Genomic DNA, 18,894 nt, shown 5'->3' with positions numbered 1-18,894 from the left:
TGTTGGCAGTAGTGCTCGGTTTCAATGCCGTTTTAATGCGCATCCGTCTCCTCCACACACCTAGTGCAGCAAGAGCAGGAGGAGGAGCAGAGCCTGCCTTGAGCAGGGGCATTCAACATTTCCGCAAAGACACCCGAGACACTGAAAACCATTTGCTATATTCTGCTAATTCCATTTTCCCTCTTCTGTATATACAGCACATACAGACGTACAAGACATTTCTATTTCAGCAATCAGAAAGCCACTATTATAGTTCCTTTCTCCCTTTTCTCCTGTTTTCTTCTTTCTCCTTCCAATATTGATGCATTTCTCCTCAAACTGTCTTTTCACTAGTTGGTCTCTTGGTTCTCCCTACTGTTCCCCTTTTTGATCCTGCTTGGAATTTTCATATGTCTTCCCCACATCTCTCTGCCTCCTCTTGGTTCCATTCTCCCCGGTTTTGGTTGTCTAGGGCAGCAGGAGTGCTCATCACATGAAAAAGCTAGTAAGGGAAATGGGAAAAATGAAGTTAATTTGTGAAAGACATCATATTTATTAATATCACATCATTTATCATCACCACATATGATAACTAGGAATCATGTTTTATTTCTACAACCATAGAAAACATACTTGTTTCACCTTTTGTTTCATTTACCAGCCACTCCAAGAAGTAACTTCTAAGATTCAAAATACACCCTTCTCTTACTCCATAAAACATAAGCAAGGTAGAGTTTCAAAATTATACTGGAGCTTTATTTTATTGACAGATAGTTGATTATTTTCAGAGTTAGAAATGAATATTATTTTTATTACCTATCATGCAGTGCAGCAAATTCTCTACTTCAACATACGGAATACACATGAATGTGATTTTAAGACTTAAGTATTTTTGAAGCCAAAAGAAACACATCACTAGTTGAAGAAAATCAGTTCAACTGGCCCTTTCTTAGAAAATAGTAAACTGAAAGGATGTCCTACCCCACTATGCTAATTTGTTTCCACACCTATAACATGATGAAATTGATTTCCTAATTTCACTGTAGTGCTCATGAAGAATGAGCTTTTAGAAAAATGTCTGAATTATTTTCTGTTTTTCCTCTCGTGCTTACATAGAATTACAGTAGCAAAAATAGCACATGTACTCAGAATTTGATATACAAATTTGGGCTGCATTTCCCAGTTCAAAGCTACTAAAAAGTTTCCATGTATTTTTATATGAAGGAAGCCACTGCTATATCTTGTGAAGTGGAAAGAGAAAAGTATGGAATGCACAAATTTGCAATACCAGTGAATTATTTTTTTAAATTGTGGAAAAACTCCTGGTCACAACTGTGCATAGAACTTTCTAGAGCTAGCATGCAAATGGAATGGGTTGTCCAGGGAGGTGGTTGAGGCCCCCATCCCTGGAGGTGTTTAAGACCAGGCTGGATGAGGCTCTGGCCAGCCCCATGGCAGGGGGGTTGGAACTAGATGATCCTTGTGGTCCCTTCCAACCCTGACACTATGATACGAGCCTGAATAAAAAATAGAAAATAGTGAAGATTGAGTAATAATGATATAAAATACACTTTATATATTATAAAAATGCAAGTATCAATATAAGTTAATATCAATGACATATCAATATATGTTAATATCAACACTCTATATGGATAAAGACTATAACCTAAAACTCATTCAGCGGGTATCTCCTCTTTGTATATTCTTAACAATCCTCATCAATCAGCGTTTAAGAACTTCTTAAGCCACGAAGAGACTGGGTCTGTATCACATAACAAGGAAGGACTCCTGAGCACTTTTAGAGTTCAGTATGTACTTTTTTGCCAAATAAAGGTGATTTTTACTTTCAGTTATACAAGCTATTTGAAAACTGTTTTCTGAATAAAACTTAAGTCTGGTTTAAAAAAGATAGTTCATAAAAACAATGTCAAGCCAACACCCAAGTACAACATAGTATCAAGGAATGAAAAAAGTAAAGTTTACTGGCCAAGCCCTCCTAATTATTATCAATACACTACTGATAGTATACACTGTATAGTGTCATTAGGATAGCTGCCTGTTAAGCTTTGCCTACAATGAAAAGCATTGCTGGCGAAGTTTTGTATGTAAGCATATCTGCTTTTTGCTCAAATACAATGTAGCTATACTAGAAAAAAAAAAATCTTTTTGCACTGTATTTGTTCAAGGAACTAGTATACCCTATATAAGCAAAAACTCCTTTCATTTCTGATTGCATGGAATGCGTGCCAGGAGGATATATGGTGTAGCTACATAAGAAACCAAGGCCTTGATTGTTTTCCAGGGCAGGAGACTGTATTAGTATTAGAAGTTTGCAAGCACCCTATGTTAAGAGGGAAGAGAATGCCATAAATTCAGTGACAAAAAAATTTCAATGGCATTATTTAATTTAATCCAGTCTTCAGAGCCAGTGGCTGCTATACAACATCTAGATTCAAATACAATAAAGTGTACTTCTACAACTATGCCTAGTGCAGAAAGTGTGAATGCTTCCATAAACCATCTATCAAAATCCCATCTGTTTTTTAAATTCTGTGGTAGATCACTATAAAGGCCTGCTACGTGTAGACTCATTTTTTTATCAGTGAAAACCAGCACAAAATGTGGCAGACTCTCATTTATTAACATATAACCCTTGTGTGCTGTGGACAGTACTGATGACACAGGGTTCTGGGTGAATCATAACCTCTAATGCAGCAGGCAGATGGAATCCAAATTATTTAGAAGACTCTCCTCCTCCTGTCTTGCTGGTCTATGGAGGCATACAAATGACAATTTACTAATTCTGACACATTTTCCACTATTATTAGTTGCTGGGGAAAAGTACCCAGTGAATTTCAGTGATTTGCACTGACTTATATTTAAGTATCAACAGAAGAACCTAGATCAATGTACCGATAAAAATAATGAATGAAACAAAAACACACCCCCCTGAAAAACCCAGGAGCTATACAGAGCTCCTTCCATCCTCTTTACCTGTTGTATTTAGTTGTAAGATCTGTGGCAGTGCTCTGTGATAGCTGCCTTCTGTATTGAAATACAGTATTTAGTGCCTTAACATACCAAAATACTTCTAAATCCCTGGGTTTGGAAGCAATAGGTGTTTTAGATGTATGTGCAATAGCAATGCATAAAGTATGTGTGAAACTGGATCATATTTTGTGGTTCTTAGTAGCTAATTCAGACTTGTCCTTTCCAGCAGCAGTTAGACGGGAGAAAGAAAAAGTTTCTTCCTCAGTGTGTGCTGGAGCAGAAGTGAGTATTGTTGGCTTGGGTCAGTGGTCTTATTCCATTCATAGACTCTTCTGTTCAGTTCCGTATGGATATCTAATATAGAGAGTTTCCTGCAGCAACAAAAGTAAAAGCCTTCTATTAGAGAGTGAACAAGACAACATTTAAGAATCCAGGAGAGAAGACAACTTTAGACGCATCAAGGAATCAAATTTCAGTCTCTATTACAGAGGTTACATCTCTAAACCCCAAGGCTGAAAATGCATTTGGGAGACAACCTGTTACAGCCTAAATCACTGTGCTGATCCTGGTTATGCTGACACAATAATCTGTGATTTCCTTACAAGGCTTTAGGGTCTGTAGAAAGGTACTAAATGCTAACCCCGCAATTACTTTAAAAACAGTAGCTAACTCCCTGTTAGATCAATTGTACAAAGAAAACCTTTGATGGTAAATTAATATCCAAATGTATCTGACTTTTGCTCATCTTTTTTGGTAATCTCTTTAGATAAAATTTGTTGATAAAGTCAAGATTACAAATTGGTGATCTAGTGGCTCCCTGAATGATGGATTAATTAGAAGGATGCACCCCTTCCCTCTCAAATGCCTTTTCCCTGAACTTTTTATATTTGCAAGTGGAGCTCTTCTTAATGATAAAAGGCAATTCTCAGTTTGACAGAAGCCTCATGTGTGCCTTATTATCTTGAAGACTTCCAATCCTCTCTAAAGCACATTAGCCAGGAAAGGTTCTTCCCTTCTCACTTTGCAAAGCCCACTGCCATTATACATTTAAATTTTACTCTCCAGAATCAGAAGCTTCATTTATACTTTAAACTACCTTCCCTCGCTATTGTTTCAGGATCAGATATACTTCTCTTTTAAGCTACGACACAGCAAGACAACACTTTTCAGGACCAGACACGATGCAACTTAATGTTTCTCTAAGACAGCAGGTTGTCATAGGAAAAAGGTTATTTTTAATGTTGTTGTTGTTTTGTTTGTTTTTTGGTACATTACCTTTTATGAGGATTGCGGAGTAGATCAGACAAACAACGTAGGTAATATGAGGATGAACTTGGAGATTTTTGTAGTGTACACACATCCACCTTGCACTGACTCCAAAAGATGTCTGCTACTTGGGGGATAGTGACTTTTGAAGGGATTTTTGCATTAGCAATGATTTTCTCATAATTTCCATCTACTTCCAAAAGACTAGTATATTCTTGCTCATTTTCTGGCACAATGTAGCTCTGAATAAAAAAAAGCTTTGGTTTTCCTAGGAGTTCAGGACATGAGTCTGCTGTAAAGTATTTCTTTATTTGCTCCAGAGGGAATCCAGAAAATGTATGGTCTGTACAGAAGATGCTCTGAGGACTTCCACGGCTGACCAGTATGCAAACGAAGCTGTCACAATTTCTGTGCTTCTGCAACCTTGCAACTTCAAGCAATGTTTGATTCATGATGTTCATGTTTAAGTATCTGTGACAATGAACGTCATAGCCTAAGGCCCTGAAGGTCTCTTCCAACATATCTGAAAAAAGCAGGATGTAATTAAGTAATAGCACATCAAGGCTCAGTCTCAACTACCTATTGGGAACAAGACATTTATTTCATCTCAGTAATTAAAAACGTGGGAGAACTTGACCACAGTACATTACATGCTTATAGTGCTATAGACATGTTGTCTTTAACATGAGTTATGTACTTCATGACAGCAAAGACAGTATTACTTGGTATATGATCTGTTCCAAATTCCACAGACACCTGCATGCTTTCATCTAGAGTCAGTATCCCAAACTCCTAGCACATAAAATACCAGGCAAGAGAAAACATTAGAAAATGCTTCGCACAGAACATTCTTGCAATAATGAGGAGTGATCTGGATAGCATGGGAAATCCGTAGCTCTTTTTGCTGAAATTACTCTGAATGTTTATTACAGAGAACTGCATAAGGAAACTGCATAAGGCTCCTTTTTATCAGTCCAAAGAAGCCTGCTCCAGTCATTTATGCTTGCTATTATATAAAATGGACTTTAAGTGATGACTCTTTCAAATGTCTTAAAGAAAGAAAACCAGGATTTAACACTATTGTATTTATGTTAACCCATACTGGAAGAAAATGTGCTGCACACTAAGTACTTCAGGTGTTTATGAACATGGGAGTGAAACCAGATACATAGTCTTTAAAACCATGGGTATTTCCTAAGTTTTCAGAGAACCACAAGCTACTATTATGACTCATATCTGTAGCATTGTATCTTTAGTATAAACTACATATACATTGAACACGCACTGTTTCTGATATGGCAGGAAATGTCAAGTGCCATGGTTCTGTAAAATGCCTTACAGATGAAACTAGACTGTTCCTTGACTTTGAAAGTTTAGCAATGCCTAATTATCAGAGGCTATTTCAGAAGTAACTGGCAGGCAACTGGGAGCTGTACTACCACAGTTCTCAAAAAGCCCATAGCGAAAACAGGGAACAACATGTAACTTTCCTCAACAAAATACCAAGTAGATATAAACTCTACACTGGAGTGAGGTGATAAAGAGGAACTACAGAATTTCATGCCAGTTCTGTTTGATTAAATTTTGTAAAATAATTTTAAAAATTGAGAGACATTTTATTATTTAGAAATAGAAAGGAAAATCCCCTCTACTTTAGGCAATAAAGCATGCTCTCAAAATTCAAATGGAAGATTCAGCATTTTTACTGTTCAGCAGCTACATACATACATACATTAGAGGGCGGTAGTAGACAAGCAAATCTGGAGTTACAGCAACCAGAGTGCTTCTGTAATTATCTAGGTAGCAGGTACACAGAGATACAAAACCTGGCATCACCTTAGACCGTGTGCACAGGCCAAATGTCACAGTTGAGAGAACAAAAAAACCCCTAAAAACCAAAACCAAGCAACAAATTTAGAGCTGATACCTTAGTTTAACAAAAATGATGGATCAAAATGGATCAAAAATTATACATGGTTAAGCTTTGGATAGCTATGTTACTTTAAGGCAAGACAAAACACAGCATTACATGCTGAAACCTAAGAACAGAAAACAACTATTTCTCCATCAGTAATCATCTCCCAATAAACCTCCACTGACTTTTGAGCATTTTCACGCTATATACAAAATTACCCTTTTCTCCCCTTCTGTACAAAGTAAGGATAAAAACTGACTTTCAAATGGAAAAGTCGAAAGTAGCTATTTACAAAACAACAAGGTGCATTCCAGTTTGAATTTTATCTGCATCTGATGAATTCACATTGTTTACACCAGGCATTTTCAATTGTTCAGATCATGGGATAGCTAGACTAATGCACGCCGCAGCATCCTAACACTCTCCCCCCTTCTCATTCTTCAGTCTCCAGAAGTAGCATGGCAGAAATACAGAGTAGTGAATGACTTTCTAACAAACTACATTAAGCAATGCTGTTTGTCCTGTCTCTCCTGAACCTCACTAGCACAATAATGTATTTCAGTGAAAGTCTTCCTTTCTATCATATTAAAATCTTGATGACATTAAACATCTAAAACATACATATAGTTTAATTGTTTCTGTATCCAGTGCAGATACTCATGGAAACCAAGACACACCAAGACTTGCTTCAGGTGGTTTTGGCACAACAGCAGCAGTCATGATTTGTAGGTGTATCTGACATGCCAGATGCTAAAGATGTAACCTGTTTTTGTCCCTTCCAGTCAGCAAACTTTTCCCACCATGTTTACACTGTCTGTTCTTCTGCAAGTAATAAAATGACCATGTGAGCTCACGAAGAGCACATGCATTGATTTTTTCATTTTGTCAACATGTCATTTACCTAAAACACTATTGGCAAGCATCCATAAGATTTTAATTTTTGTTTATCTGTTCTCTGCATCCACTGTTCTTCAACAACTGCATCAGTAATTCTAAGCTGGCTCATCTGCCGGGCCATAAGTTCAGAGAAGAGACAGGCCCAAAAGCCCTTTCCTTCCCCTACATCTCCTAGCCTACTACAGAACTGGCTGCAAATACTCATTTTTTTTTATCCTCATGTGTTACAGTTGTTAGAGAGTGGGGGTTTTTGTTTGTTTGTTTATGCAATGATCTAATTTTTTGATTCCACAAAAGCAATCAGGAACCCCCCACATTTTAACCATGACACTGACTACACTGAATTCTACACGTGAATTATTAACTTTTTTTTAACCAGACCAAGAGGGAAGGTAGCAGTTTCATTAAATGGCAATTTCAGAGACTTACCTGTGTCATTGCCAATACAGTCTATGATCAGGCATATTCCTAAAGGCTGACTTTGCATTCTGTACTGATCTTCATTCACCTGACGAACAAATAAGTTAATGTCACTCTGTCAACCTAATGACTTGATTCTTTTCTCACATTTAACCACCTCAAATCTATTATTTTTTTTTCCATAGAGTAACTAGCAGAAGTCTCTCTACTGAGATGTAGTATCTTTTATCTAAAGGACAAAACAAAACAAAAATCAGAAAATGTGGACTAAAGATTTTTTTTTTCACTGTTTCTAGTAGAAGTTTAATTTTTGTGTCCTTGTACTATGCAATCTTACTACCATAATTATCCTTAAATGACAAGGCAGTACCAGAAATGAGACAACCAAATTTGAAACTGCATCTTAACTCTCTACAGATAGATCTTCAAATGTTAACAAAAAAATCCCCCCACCAAAACCCAAAGCAGGATGGGATATAGAGCCTTTTTAAAGGCCTGGAGTACAACAGCAATAGTACTTCCATTAAGTGTAACAATTCTTGAGATGTTGGGAGCTATAAGCTTCATACTGCCCATGAAATAAATGTAGAGAGCCTTTGTGTTCTTCAAGTGTGCAAGCAAGCACTGCTCATCAAAACATGTATTGCTTTATTTAGTGGAACAATCTCCTTGTTCCTGATAATCTGTAATGCCTTCTATCACCATTTCTCTCCCCTTAAGAACGATTACAGTCACCTAGTTCCTGACCTATAGGAGAGCTAGTGAAAATAGCAGTAGTCCTTTCTTATCATTAATACTTAAAGCCCATCTGCCCATCTGTATTCTACCTGCAGAGCAAGTGTTGGAAAGAGAATAAAGAACAAAATTTACTGCCTGCTAAGAAGCCCTGTAATTTCTAATGCAGATGGCAAGAGGCCAGACTTCCAACAGATTTTGACTTAACCTCCACTAAGAAATACACAAGTCCTGTGATATGTACATGCATTTTCCACACTGCTGCTTCAGAGTAGCAGCAAATATTTTATATTAAGACTGTGTTCTGCAAAAGCAATTCATAGCACCTGTTTACAGCTGAGGAAGACATGGATGTACACATTTTTCTGTTTGCATGCAATTAAAGGAAATCTCAAAATAAACACAAAGAAAACTAAGGTAAATATCTGCAGAGGTTTGTATTATATTTACATGCAAAACTATGCACAAACACATACCTTATGTGACACTGGTCCCGATTCCTGAATAGACATGCGGACTGGTTCTGCTACAGTTGAAACATATGTAAGTAATGTATTACATGTAACATATGTAATGTAAGTAATCTAAGTATGTATGTACCAATGACATTTATTTGATACCAAATCAGTTAAAGAGGCACTTTAACTGCCCCACTCCTGGAAGTGCTCAAAACCAGGCTGGATGCAGCTTTGAGCAACCCATTCTAGTGGAAGGTGTCCCTGTCCATAGCAGGGGGGGTCAGAACTAGATGATCTTTAAGGTCTCCCTTCCATTCTATGATCCAATGCACCTATTTAGTTCAGCCAAGCTCTCACTCATCTGAAGTTAAAAAAACAAACCCAACACAATTTTCACTTCTGTTACTTGGATTGCATTCTATATTGCTTGTGACAAGAATTAACGAACAATCTCTCCTACACTGAGAGCATTCACCCAAGTATTCCTCTGAAAATCACCGTATTTGAGAGGGTTTCCAGAAAGAACATATAGCACACATGGTAAGAACCTGAACTCATTGGAAAACTTCCTGGCTGGCCTGATGGAGAGTTCACAATTTAATTGACGCAAAAACTTCCTACTCAAGACTTAATGGGCACAGCTGCACTACATAGGCCTCCAGAGCTGGTTAGCCATTTTTTCTCATAATTTTATTAATAAACTATCTATTCTGCTAAAAAGTTGTAATAGTGAAGGCCCACAGAAGTTTCAATAAAGTTCTGGCAACACATGTAAAGAAAATAAAAGAGCAAACAATAAGGCAAGGCTCAGTTTTCAGAGGTACCAAATACTCCCTAATCCTGGTGTTACCACCTGGATTAGCCATAAACACAACTAGTCTTTTTGAAACAATGAAATTCATAATTTGGCTCTTTCAGATTATAAAAATTCGGATAAAATGCTCTTACCCAGAGTAAGACTTTGTCCAGTTTGTGATTCTTCTTTGTTCACATTCCGGATCTAAAAATGAAGAAAAATGTTTATTTCCCCCCTCTCCTGCAAGAATCAATAGTCATGTACCTCAAAATGTAACACAAAAGTATTTTTCTTCCTCAATAAAAAGGATGACATATTTCAGATTCACAGTTATCAGCTAATGGCAACTGCAAAATAAAAAGTGAAAAAACCCTACCTAGACCACAAACAAATAAAAACCTGAAACCCTCAGGAAAAAAAAGATACAGCTTGCCACAAACAGTAAAGAAAAGCTTATTCCCTAAAATAGTAAACCAAGAACACCTCTGAAGAGATGAATTTTGTTTTCTGCAGAGTAACAGAGAGGAACTTTCACTGAGACAATTGTAACAATACTATCGTAATATGGAAACCTAGTGCAAACTTTCCCATTAGTAGTCTGGAAAACAAAGGCATTATGACTTTGTTAATGATGACAAATTGTTTCATTGGTGTCTTGTATGTAAGCTTTATACATACATATTTACTTACCATGACAAAAATAATTACATCAAATACATTTAGCAGGAAATGCTAAATTAGCTGAAGACTTTAAGTCTTCTGCTATTACAGTATCAGACCTAGCCCAAATACAAAGAATACTGCATGCAGTGTAAGTTGCTGACTGTGCACATACTGATGTTATTTTTCATTAAAATGAGATTAAAATAAAACACTATAATCTGAAAAGCTGTCCTTAAAAAGCCTTAGCCTTTGGCTTTCAGAGTTAACAAAATACTTTCCAGAAGTACAAAGAAGAATATGTTTTGCAAAGGACAATTAAAGCAGAACTGTTCACTCCTCAGAATGGTAGAAAAAACTTTCAAGATACACCTTTTATATGTCAAACTAATAGGGACAAATTCACAGAAGCTCTTTAAAAGGGATCTTTTTCAGTCAGAAGATTAAAATCAGATCCTAAACCCTGCAAGTAACAGGAATAAGAGAATAAACCAAGTAGTATTTTAGTTACTAAAAATCTCTCATTCCTTAGGCTCTGCAAAGAAGAATCCCCCTTTCAATGCCTGACAATATGTAGAAATAAAGGATCTAATTTACTGTATACTTACCCCAGAATTATAAGGAGGATCAATCAGATTGAGATTAGGGAGAGATGCCTGAAGTGCATTTATATATAGTGGCTGAGAATGAATGGAGGACATTGAAGCTGAAAGTGTAAGAAAAACACAGAAATACAACATGATGTATCAACTGCTTAAAAATCCTAAAACTATGAAGCATGCACATACTCTGACTTCTAACTCATAATTTTATCTTCACTAAGAGCACATCTGATCATTGCTATCAAGAGTAACCAGTACAAAACCAGCATTTTACCTTCGTGTTTGTATTTCTGAATCTTCCTAATCAGGTCTATCCGGCGAATACTTCGAAAACAATTTTCTATCAAATCCAGTTGATTAGGAGCCACCAAATTTAGTTTCTCCAGGTCAATCACAAGAGCTAGAAAACTCTGGGATAGCAACAGATGACAGAACAGTTTTATCAGTCATTTGTTCTCTAATAGTAAATAAAATGTAACCCAGAAAATAATACAGGGAGGCCATAAAGGTTGTATATTCAACAAATAAGGACAGTAACTTCTGAATTACTAAAAAAAAAATACTCTGGAAGATAAAAGAATTCTTGGTATTATCATAGAAGTAATGGAAACTAGAAAGTTATAGTCTTAAAAACAAATCAAAGTTTTTGAGAAAACAGGTTTTGCATTCCCTTGGTGCTAGAAAGGCAGCCACTTAGAAAGTCACCTCGCAAGCCACAAGGCAAGAGGTATGAAAATCTTTGGGGAATTAGCAGGGCTTCTCTCTCTGGCTAAAGATAGAAAAGAAACTCAATGGAAAAAGAAATCTTCAGACCTCAATGCATAGTAACCATGTTTTCTGAACCTTCTCTACTGGATCGCTTTTTCTCAAAGAAATTAAAACAAATATTCAAAATGCAAATGTAGAGAGAAAGGTATAATTAAAACGGTTCTTCTGCAAGTGAAGCAGAACACAACCACAGAAAGTGACTTCATAATCAAGATACATTTAATGTAATTATTAGTTTGAGATCCTTCGTACATGAACTCTCCAGTTGGTAACACTGAAGAGAATTTTCTTTCTTAATGTCTTCTGCTCCTGAGGTTCATGCTAACACCATTCATTACAGCAAGTCCCTACTGTTCCCTATTACTATTTCTTATGCTTCTTTCCCTTATTTGAAAAAAATTAAATAGAAGCCACTCCTCCTCCTCCACTTCCTGACTTTTATCTACTCCTGCCTCATACCCCCCTGCAGCACTGTCTCCCCTCTTTTGCTGCTTCCTTTTTCACTTTAATCTCTCACTGCTCCAGAGATCAGCAGACAACCATACCTTGTCTTTTGCCATTTTCATACGCGGAGTGTAATCTCTGAGTAGAAAAATAAGAGAACCCACTTCTTCTTTTTCCAGATCCTCATTAATCTCTACCATTAGTACCCTGAAATACAGTTGAGACATTTCTAAAGGATTAGCTTCTAGCAAGATCCCATCCTTCCCCAACCACCCGGCTTCTCCCATGTTAGTTTTAATGTGCCATTCCCAATTAAACAACAGGGGGAAAGTCTACCTTGCTCCAAGATCCAGTTACAAAATATCTACTTTTGTCAATCAGGACCTGCATCACTCAGACTGACTGTGTAATAGCCATGGCTAGGAAAATAGAAGTCTCCTTACTACTTCATTAAAGATGAAGTGAGAGAATGAGACAACAGAATACATCTTTTACCTAGCAGTTACAGGGAGTTTATTGCCATGGCAAGTTAACACTGGAAAATCTTCCTTATGAGCACATGTATTTCTTTCTAAAGTCTCTCAAATAAACTAGAGCTTTTTAACATAAACCTCTTAAAACTACAGGGCAAGAAGTACTAAGAGACATGTCCCTTGATAAAAGCTGTACTACAAAGCTACGTGCCCAAAGCAAACTAGGAAATATTTCTAATTGTGTTCCTCTAAAGCATCACTTCTATCTACTAATCTAGAACTGTACAAACATCACTGCTTTTACTGATTAACAAACACACACACAAGGTCCTTAGACACAGATGTTTCTAATACCATGACTAGTAAGCAGCTAAGGCTTATTTTAGGGACTAAACTCAAAACATTCTTTTCACTATACTCTAGATACAATGCCCCGATTTTCTTTTACCTTCATCACCTATTAAAAAAAACCCAAATCATTAAAAACACTCCTCCCCCCAAAAAATTAAAACCTCTCACACATTTTGAACAGTGCAAGAGTAGCCTTGAAATCTGAAATATATATATATTACCTGTAATCAGGGACAAGCTTGAGACTCCTGGCGAGGTTAGCTTCCACTGTTGCTTTCTCAGTCTTCAAGATCCTCCTCAGCAAGTCAAACCTCTTAATTCTGTACAACAGCTCTGATAAGCCAAAAAAGGACAATTTCTCCCTCTCATTCAAAGCCACTAAGAGCTCTCTAAGCTCTGCCGTGGCCAAGTCAGGAGCAAGGTCTCGGCACAGGAAAACCATCATCTCTTCCTCTTCTTTATCCAGTTCTTGTTCGATCTGGTAAATAAGGGCAGCTGGCACCTGGCATCTGGTCATCACTTTATTGCTGTTTCTTGAAAAATGCCAGCCTATTGTTTTTTAAACAGGAAGCCAAGATGACATTAAGATCGTGTCCACAACAGCATCTCTCTGGTTTCATTCTTAACTATACGCATCTTAAAACAAGCAGTTCTGTTGGAGAGAATTAAAAAGTACTAAATCAGTTATCTGCTGCACAAAGTCACAGTTAACTCTCCCATCTGATGTATTTCACTTACAACTACAACACCAACATAATATGCACATGTCCTGTTCTCAGTTCTCCCAGTTGCTCTTTATAGCTCAAGAATTACTGGGTAGGTCACACCAATCAGAAAAAAATGGAAATGCTTTTAAAAGTAAAATGATCTTAACACAAGTCTGTAAATTCCATAGGAAGTGAAACAAAAGTCATCATCTTGCTGGTAAGTGTTTCAAGATTTTCTGTGAACATCTACCACTGCAACTTAGGTCTAAATTTCTGATCTCTTCCCAGCAACCCTCCCCTCCTTTCTCCCCTAAAACTCACAAGACACGTTTTAGTTAAGAGCTTTGGGAGCTAAGGGGTAGTGCAACCACGTATTGTAGACAAAAGAATTAACCCACTGCATGGGCCTTCAATTAATTAATCATCACAATACAAAATGTTTCATTTAAAAATATTAATTATCTATGAATTCAGGAAATGTGCAGAATGTGTAGATTTTCTTACACATTAGCATGAACCAGGGGGTTAAGGAGTGCCATCTGCCATGATCAAAACCGCCAAAGCGCCACACAATCTTAAGTATGCAAACTGGTTAAGCCTGAAGGTATTTTTGGAAGAAAAAGGCCACATACTGCCTTTTTCTTCATGTGATGTACATGTTTCTGAGAACTGAAATAAAAATCCAAGCCTAGAAAAAACTCCACCCTTGTTTTTAACAAAATAAGTAGGGTGCTATGCTCAATTTCTGCTGCCACCAACTATGGAAATTCTATCTAACCTTCCATGATCCCCACTACCTACATGGAGAAAGGTGTAATGAGCAACATGAAGATAAATTGTAGCCCTCACAAGGGCAAGCCAAATATATTCCATCTGTGTACATCTGAGCCACATGGAATTCACCATGAGACCTGAGGGCAGGATTTACTTATTTATTTTTGGTCTCCACCAAGGGGCAGAAAATGACACAATGAAACTTCACACACAAAGATGTGCAAGGCTCCAGTTACTCCCTGCTGGCATTAACAAGTAGAAACTTGGTATGTGTGTACAAGGCTCAAGCAATTTTATTGTTTTCTCTTTAGTATTATGCATTGAATACTTGTTCTCATGGTTAAGACACAAATGCTGCACAATAAGAAAAATACCAATGTGATAATCAAGGCAAAGTGAAATGTCACCTACTAACGAAGGTAAGTCAACACAGGAGGCCTCAAGAAGGAAGATATTTCAAGAGAAGTGAAATATTTCACACTGAACAAGTTCTGCAGTAAGTGTCATTTCTGACAGCATTTGTTTCTTGAACATTTCACAAACATCTAGGTAGCAGCAAAATCAGGATATTACATCAGTGAGTGAAGCTCTGGATTGCAAATGGCCTTTGTTTCACAAAATGAGCTCATGCAGAAGTCCCTACGCTAGAGGGAGAGAACAGGAGGTTACTCTGCTATAGGCGGCAGTATTTTGTGCTTCCTCCGCACTGCTTTGTTTGGAGGTGGTGCTGAAACCACACAAAGGTAAATGCGTTTTGAGACTGCATAAACTGTAATTTTTCAAAACGTTGAACTGTTTGGAGCGTGCGGCCCAACTTTCATATTTCCCTATAAAAGATCTGGCACAAGATCCTAAGAAAAATAACCACAGAGAAAACCGAAAGTAACTTCTACATTTTTCATTGCTTATCAGGCTTAAAAGGTTTGTTCTACGTGAAAACTAGACGCGAGCACAATAATTTCTATTTAAAGATACGCTGGTTTAACACTTCAGTCTTCTAACAAAACAAAACGACACGAAAAACCAACCAAAAAAAACCAAACAAAAACAAAACAAATAAAAAACCCCCAAACCCAACAAACAAAAACCCCCCAGCTGTTTTTACCGCAGGGAGTTTACGCAAGCTAACACGGAACTTCAAATCACACTTGGAAAATGAAACGAGCGTAAACTCCGCTGACGAAGTTTAACGCGTTTCAGACTGACGGGAAGCGCCGGGTTTCGTTTCTCCTCACGAGCAACGCCCCGCCGGAGCTGGACGGCCCGGCTCTCCAAACCCGGCTGGGCCCGTGGTGAGGCCCAGGCCTAGACAGGGAGAATGACTCAGTCCCGATGCACGATGTTGGGCGCCTGCATTGAAAACGCGGTGGGAAGAAAGGTGTGAGGGCAAAAGAAAAAGGTGTAACGCACCCGGACGCACCGGAGGGCTCCCAGCTACAGCAGCGACTCCAAGTCCGACATCAGGAACAGGGAGGAGGAGGCGGTACCAGCCCCGCCGCACTGGGCGTGGCTTGGACTGTCTCACATCGCTGAACAAGAGCGCTCTTGAGTTGCACGTCCTACGACGAGATGGAGAGATCTGTTCTGCCTTTTCGCGTAGATAGCAACGGCGTTCAAGGCAACGATCTCGTTTAGCTGAGGGACGAGGGAAATGCTTTTAGCCGTTTTAACATCATAGTGCATCTGCCGAGCCACGTTTGCTTTAACCCTCACGATTTTATCGTGAGCCCACCCGCTGGGTGTTTTGTGGAGAGGCGTGAGCGGGATTACGCTTTTCGTTTTGCTTTATCGTCTACGTCAAAAGATGAAACTCGGCGCGGTGCAAAGAAACCGGCTCAAATCCCATAAAATGGCGGCAGGTTGTGATGGAGGGGACGTGTCGTTATGCGCGCAACCTTCCGCCGGCGCCTGTGGTTGTCGGTTACGCACAAAATGGCTTCCGGTGAACAGGGGTGCTGGCAGCGCTGTGAAGAGACGGAGTTGGCAGTAGGATGGTCTTAAGTTCAGTACGTGTATAGATACTTATGGACTATGCTTTTTGTACTGCTGCTGGTATGAAGATAGTCAAGACTGCTTTATCGGCCCCGGTATCGATTCGGTAGTAACGCCGGTTACCAGTGAGGAAGTGCAGGGGAAAGCACAGGCACGTGTTTTGGCGAGAGTTTGTACAGAAGTAAGCCCCTGGTTTGTGCCTTGCCTTACGAGTTCGCTCGTAGTGAGGATAATATTGTACATGTGTGCGAAAATCTATGCTTTTCATTGTTGTATAATTTAGATAATTTTAAAGTAATGCTATGTCCCTGTAAACTGGGTATTGTGAATCCCTCAGTATAAACCAGCAACTTCCGCGAAGGGACTTAACCAGAGGTGCAATTATTGGAGCTGGAGCTGCTCTCTTAAAGGCCTAAAGTCTAAAATTCTAGACTCTTATCTGCTGAAACAGACAAAAGTCACCTCCATATCTAGTGGAATTAGCCATACAGAACTCACAGCTCAATTAACTTAAAGGCATTTACAAACTAGTGAGTCATGTTTTTGTGCTGCTTAAAGTTCAGCAGTGGAAGCACAGTACTCTGGAATAGCATGCTGTTGTGCGGACTCATGCAGTCTTTGGGACTGCAGGGAAAATGGAGGCAGAAAATAATTGTCCACAATAGAATTTGGTCAGGGACCTAGTGACTGCTTTGTGGTCTGAAAAAAATTTAACTGCATTCATACTGAAATTGTATGATCAGTCTCTCACTTTAATAAGGGTTATTCAAGAGTATCAAAGTATCCCTACTACTAAGATTAACATCGTATCAGTGATGATTCAGACGGAAACCAGCTAGCTGTTGTGAATCAGTATGCACACTTTCTCCTTTGACTATTAGTAGATTAGATGGTGTTTGATGATGGGTTGAACACGATGATCTGAAAGGTCTCTTCCAACCTGGTTTGGTCTATTCTATTCCTATTCTGTTCTACTTGTGCAGGCTCATAGAAGAGTTTGAAGGTGATGGTTTGGCTGCAGGCTTGTTAAATATTTTTTCAAAGGAAGAAAAAAGTTTGAATGACATACCAATTTAACATAGCCATTACTTAAGTGATCACTATGTTCTTTTTATTTACTTATTCTACTTTTCCCCCAATTTGCCTAATTTTTATAAGCTTATTAAAGTTTTAATATTCTTACACATTTCTGAGTTGTGTGTGTTGTTTGTTTTTTTTCCCTAATTCTTTCACTTTAGAGGATTTAGGATATAAAACTCTGTCTTGGGCATTTGTTTTCATAACAGGTTTGATGTGTTTAATTTTTTAGATTCTCTTGGTTGTATTAAAAAAAAAAAAGACTTGAAGAATTTATGCCTCCTAAAACACAATAAACTTGTCTTTTATGCTGTGTATTTCAAAATCAGACTTGGTGTGATCTGGATATTCCAGCTATGTATAAATGATGTCACTTGTTTAACTTGTTATGTCTTACTGTTGCTTTTATGACTTTAAAAAGGCTAAGTCAAGAGTTTTTCTTCTCCATTGGAACAATGGTAAAAGGATTGTCTTATATTTTCATATTTGTATTTGGCATACAACTGATGATAGGGACTGTACAGAGCATCCGTAACATCAATTCTCTGGCTTGCATGTAAAACAGTTTACTTAAGTCTACACGTCTTGATACCCATGATGAAATCAGTAAACAAGTGGAAGACAGACATGGGTCCCAAGTACATTTCTTGTAAAATCCCTTGAAGCAAACACTTCTAACTTCAATTAGTTGCACATAGAAACTACACTTGCTTTGATGTAAAAAGTCTATAAATGCTGATCTAGCAAGTATCTAATTGTGAGGTAGTTTAATTATCACTGTTGAACTCTCAAAACTACCAGCTACAACTGCCTCACAGTTACTCTGTTACACTCTGAAATAGGAATTTCAGAAACATTCACTGTAGTCTAGACCATAGAGTAGTTGTATTGTGTTCATTTAGCTGCTTTAACTCTGTAACAGGTATATGTGGAAGGTTGTGCTAATGATGTAACTAGTAGAGGTAGCTTTAGCAAAAACAGGAGAGTAATCACCAGTATCTTTCCAGGTGAGCAGAAATAGCTCCTGCATTCAAAAAAAAAAAAGGAGCATCATCTATTCTGTTTTTCAGAACTTAAGAAAGCTTCTTGATTGTGATAATAAAATCTCGTATACTCCTTTTCCGCAGGTGAAGACAGGTTGGATACTTTTAATGCACAAAAAATAGTCCATGCCCAGGCAAGATTGGTATTACAATAGATGTGAAACAAAAATTTTTGAGTATTGTATATGTAACAATGAGATATTTTTATATTTCACACTATTGGCAAAACATGTTCTTCATAAATTAAGGCAGTCTTTAGGGCAGAGGCTGACATCTGGCTATTAAACCTCTGAACGATACCTCCTGAATTAATAAATTCATGACTTTTATGTAAACTGCTCTAGTCTTAACAGTGAATGTGTCCAGTGTATTTGCTTATGTAGAATGTTGGTAAGGCTGTCTCTTACGATCTTCCCTACGCAAGGCAGTACTTGTGTATTAATTTGTTAAATCTTCAAAGTGGATCATCTATGGAAATTAAGACTGCTTGCCTGCATATATAAGTTTTCTGGAAACTGTGGCTTAAATTAGAATACATCAGAT

The 18,894-nt window shown here is 37.9% G+C and overlaps 1 protein-coding gene across 1 annotated transcript; it reads right to left on the bottom strand.

Annotated features, from left to right (window-relative positions):
• Nucleotides 1–2,961: 2,961 nt before the first annotated feature.
• CFLAR (CASP8 and FADD like apoptosis regulator) lies at nt 2,962–16,566 on the bottom strand. Its single transcript, XM_054172744.1, has 10 exons — nt 15,650–16,566; nt 12,980–13,410; nt 12,036–12,141; nt 10,997–11,132; nt 10,729–10,826; nt 9,613–9,664; nt 8,679–8,732; nt 7,481–7,549; nt 4,249–4,762; nt 2,962–3,344 (listed from the first exon to the last, which is right to left on the bottom strand). The coding sequence occupies exons 2-10, from the start codon at nt 13,273–13,275 to the stop codon at nt 3,206–3,208; spliced, it is 1,464 nt and encodes a 487-aa protein (XP_054028719.1). The 5' UTR covers nt 13,276–13,410; nt 15,650–16,566; the 3' UTR covers nt 2,962–3,205.
• Nucleotides 16,567–18,894: the final 2,328 nt, after the last annotated feature.

This window comes from Dryobates pubescens, chromosome 2 (genome assembly GCF_014839835.1).
Source record: "Dryobates pubescens isolate bDryPub1 chromosome 2, bDryPub1.pri, whole genome shotgun sequence".
Taxonomy (NCBI): domain Eukaryota; kingdom Metazoa; phylum Chordata; class Aves; order Piciformes; family Picidae; genus Dryobates; species Dryobates pubescens.
Note: the sequence above shows the minus strand (reverse complement) of the source record. Positions and strands in the feature narration are given on the sequence as shown.

What these genes read in the sequence shown, in the direction of transcription:
- CFLAR (XM_054172744.1), bottom strand. Translation starts at nt 13,275, where the DNA reads ATGACCAGATGCCAGGTGCCAGCTGCCCTTATTTACCAGATCGAACAA. An exon ending in ATCCTCCTTATAATTCTGGG is followed by an intron (nt 9,665 to 10,728) that starts GTAAGTATACAG and finishes CTTCATTTTTAG; the next exon opens with ATCCGGAATGTGAACAAAGA. An exon ending in TGGACAAAGTCTTACTCTGG is followed by an intron (nt 8,733 to 9,612) that starts GTAAGAGCATTT and finishes TTTCAACTGTAG; the next exon opens with CAGAACCAGTCCGCATGTCT.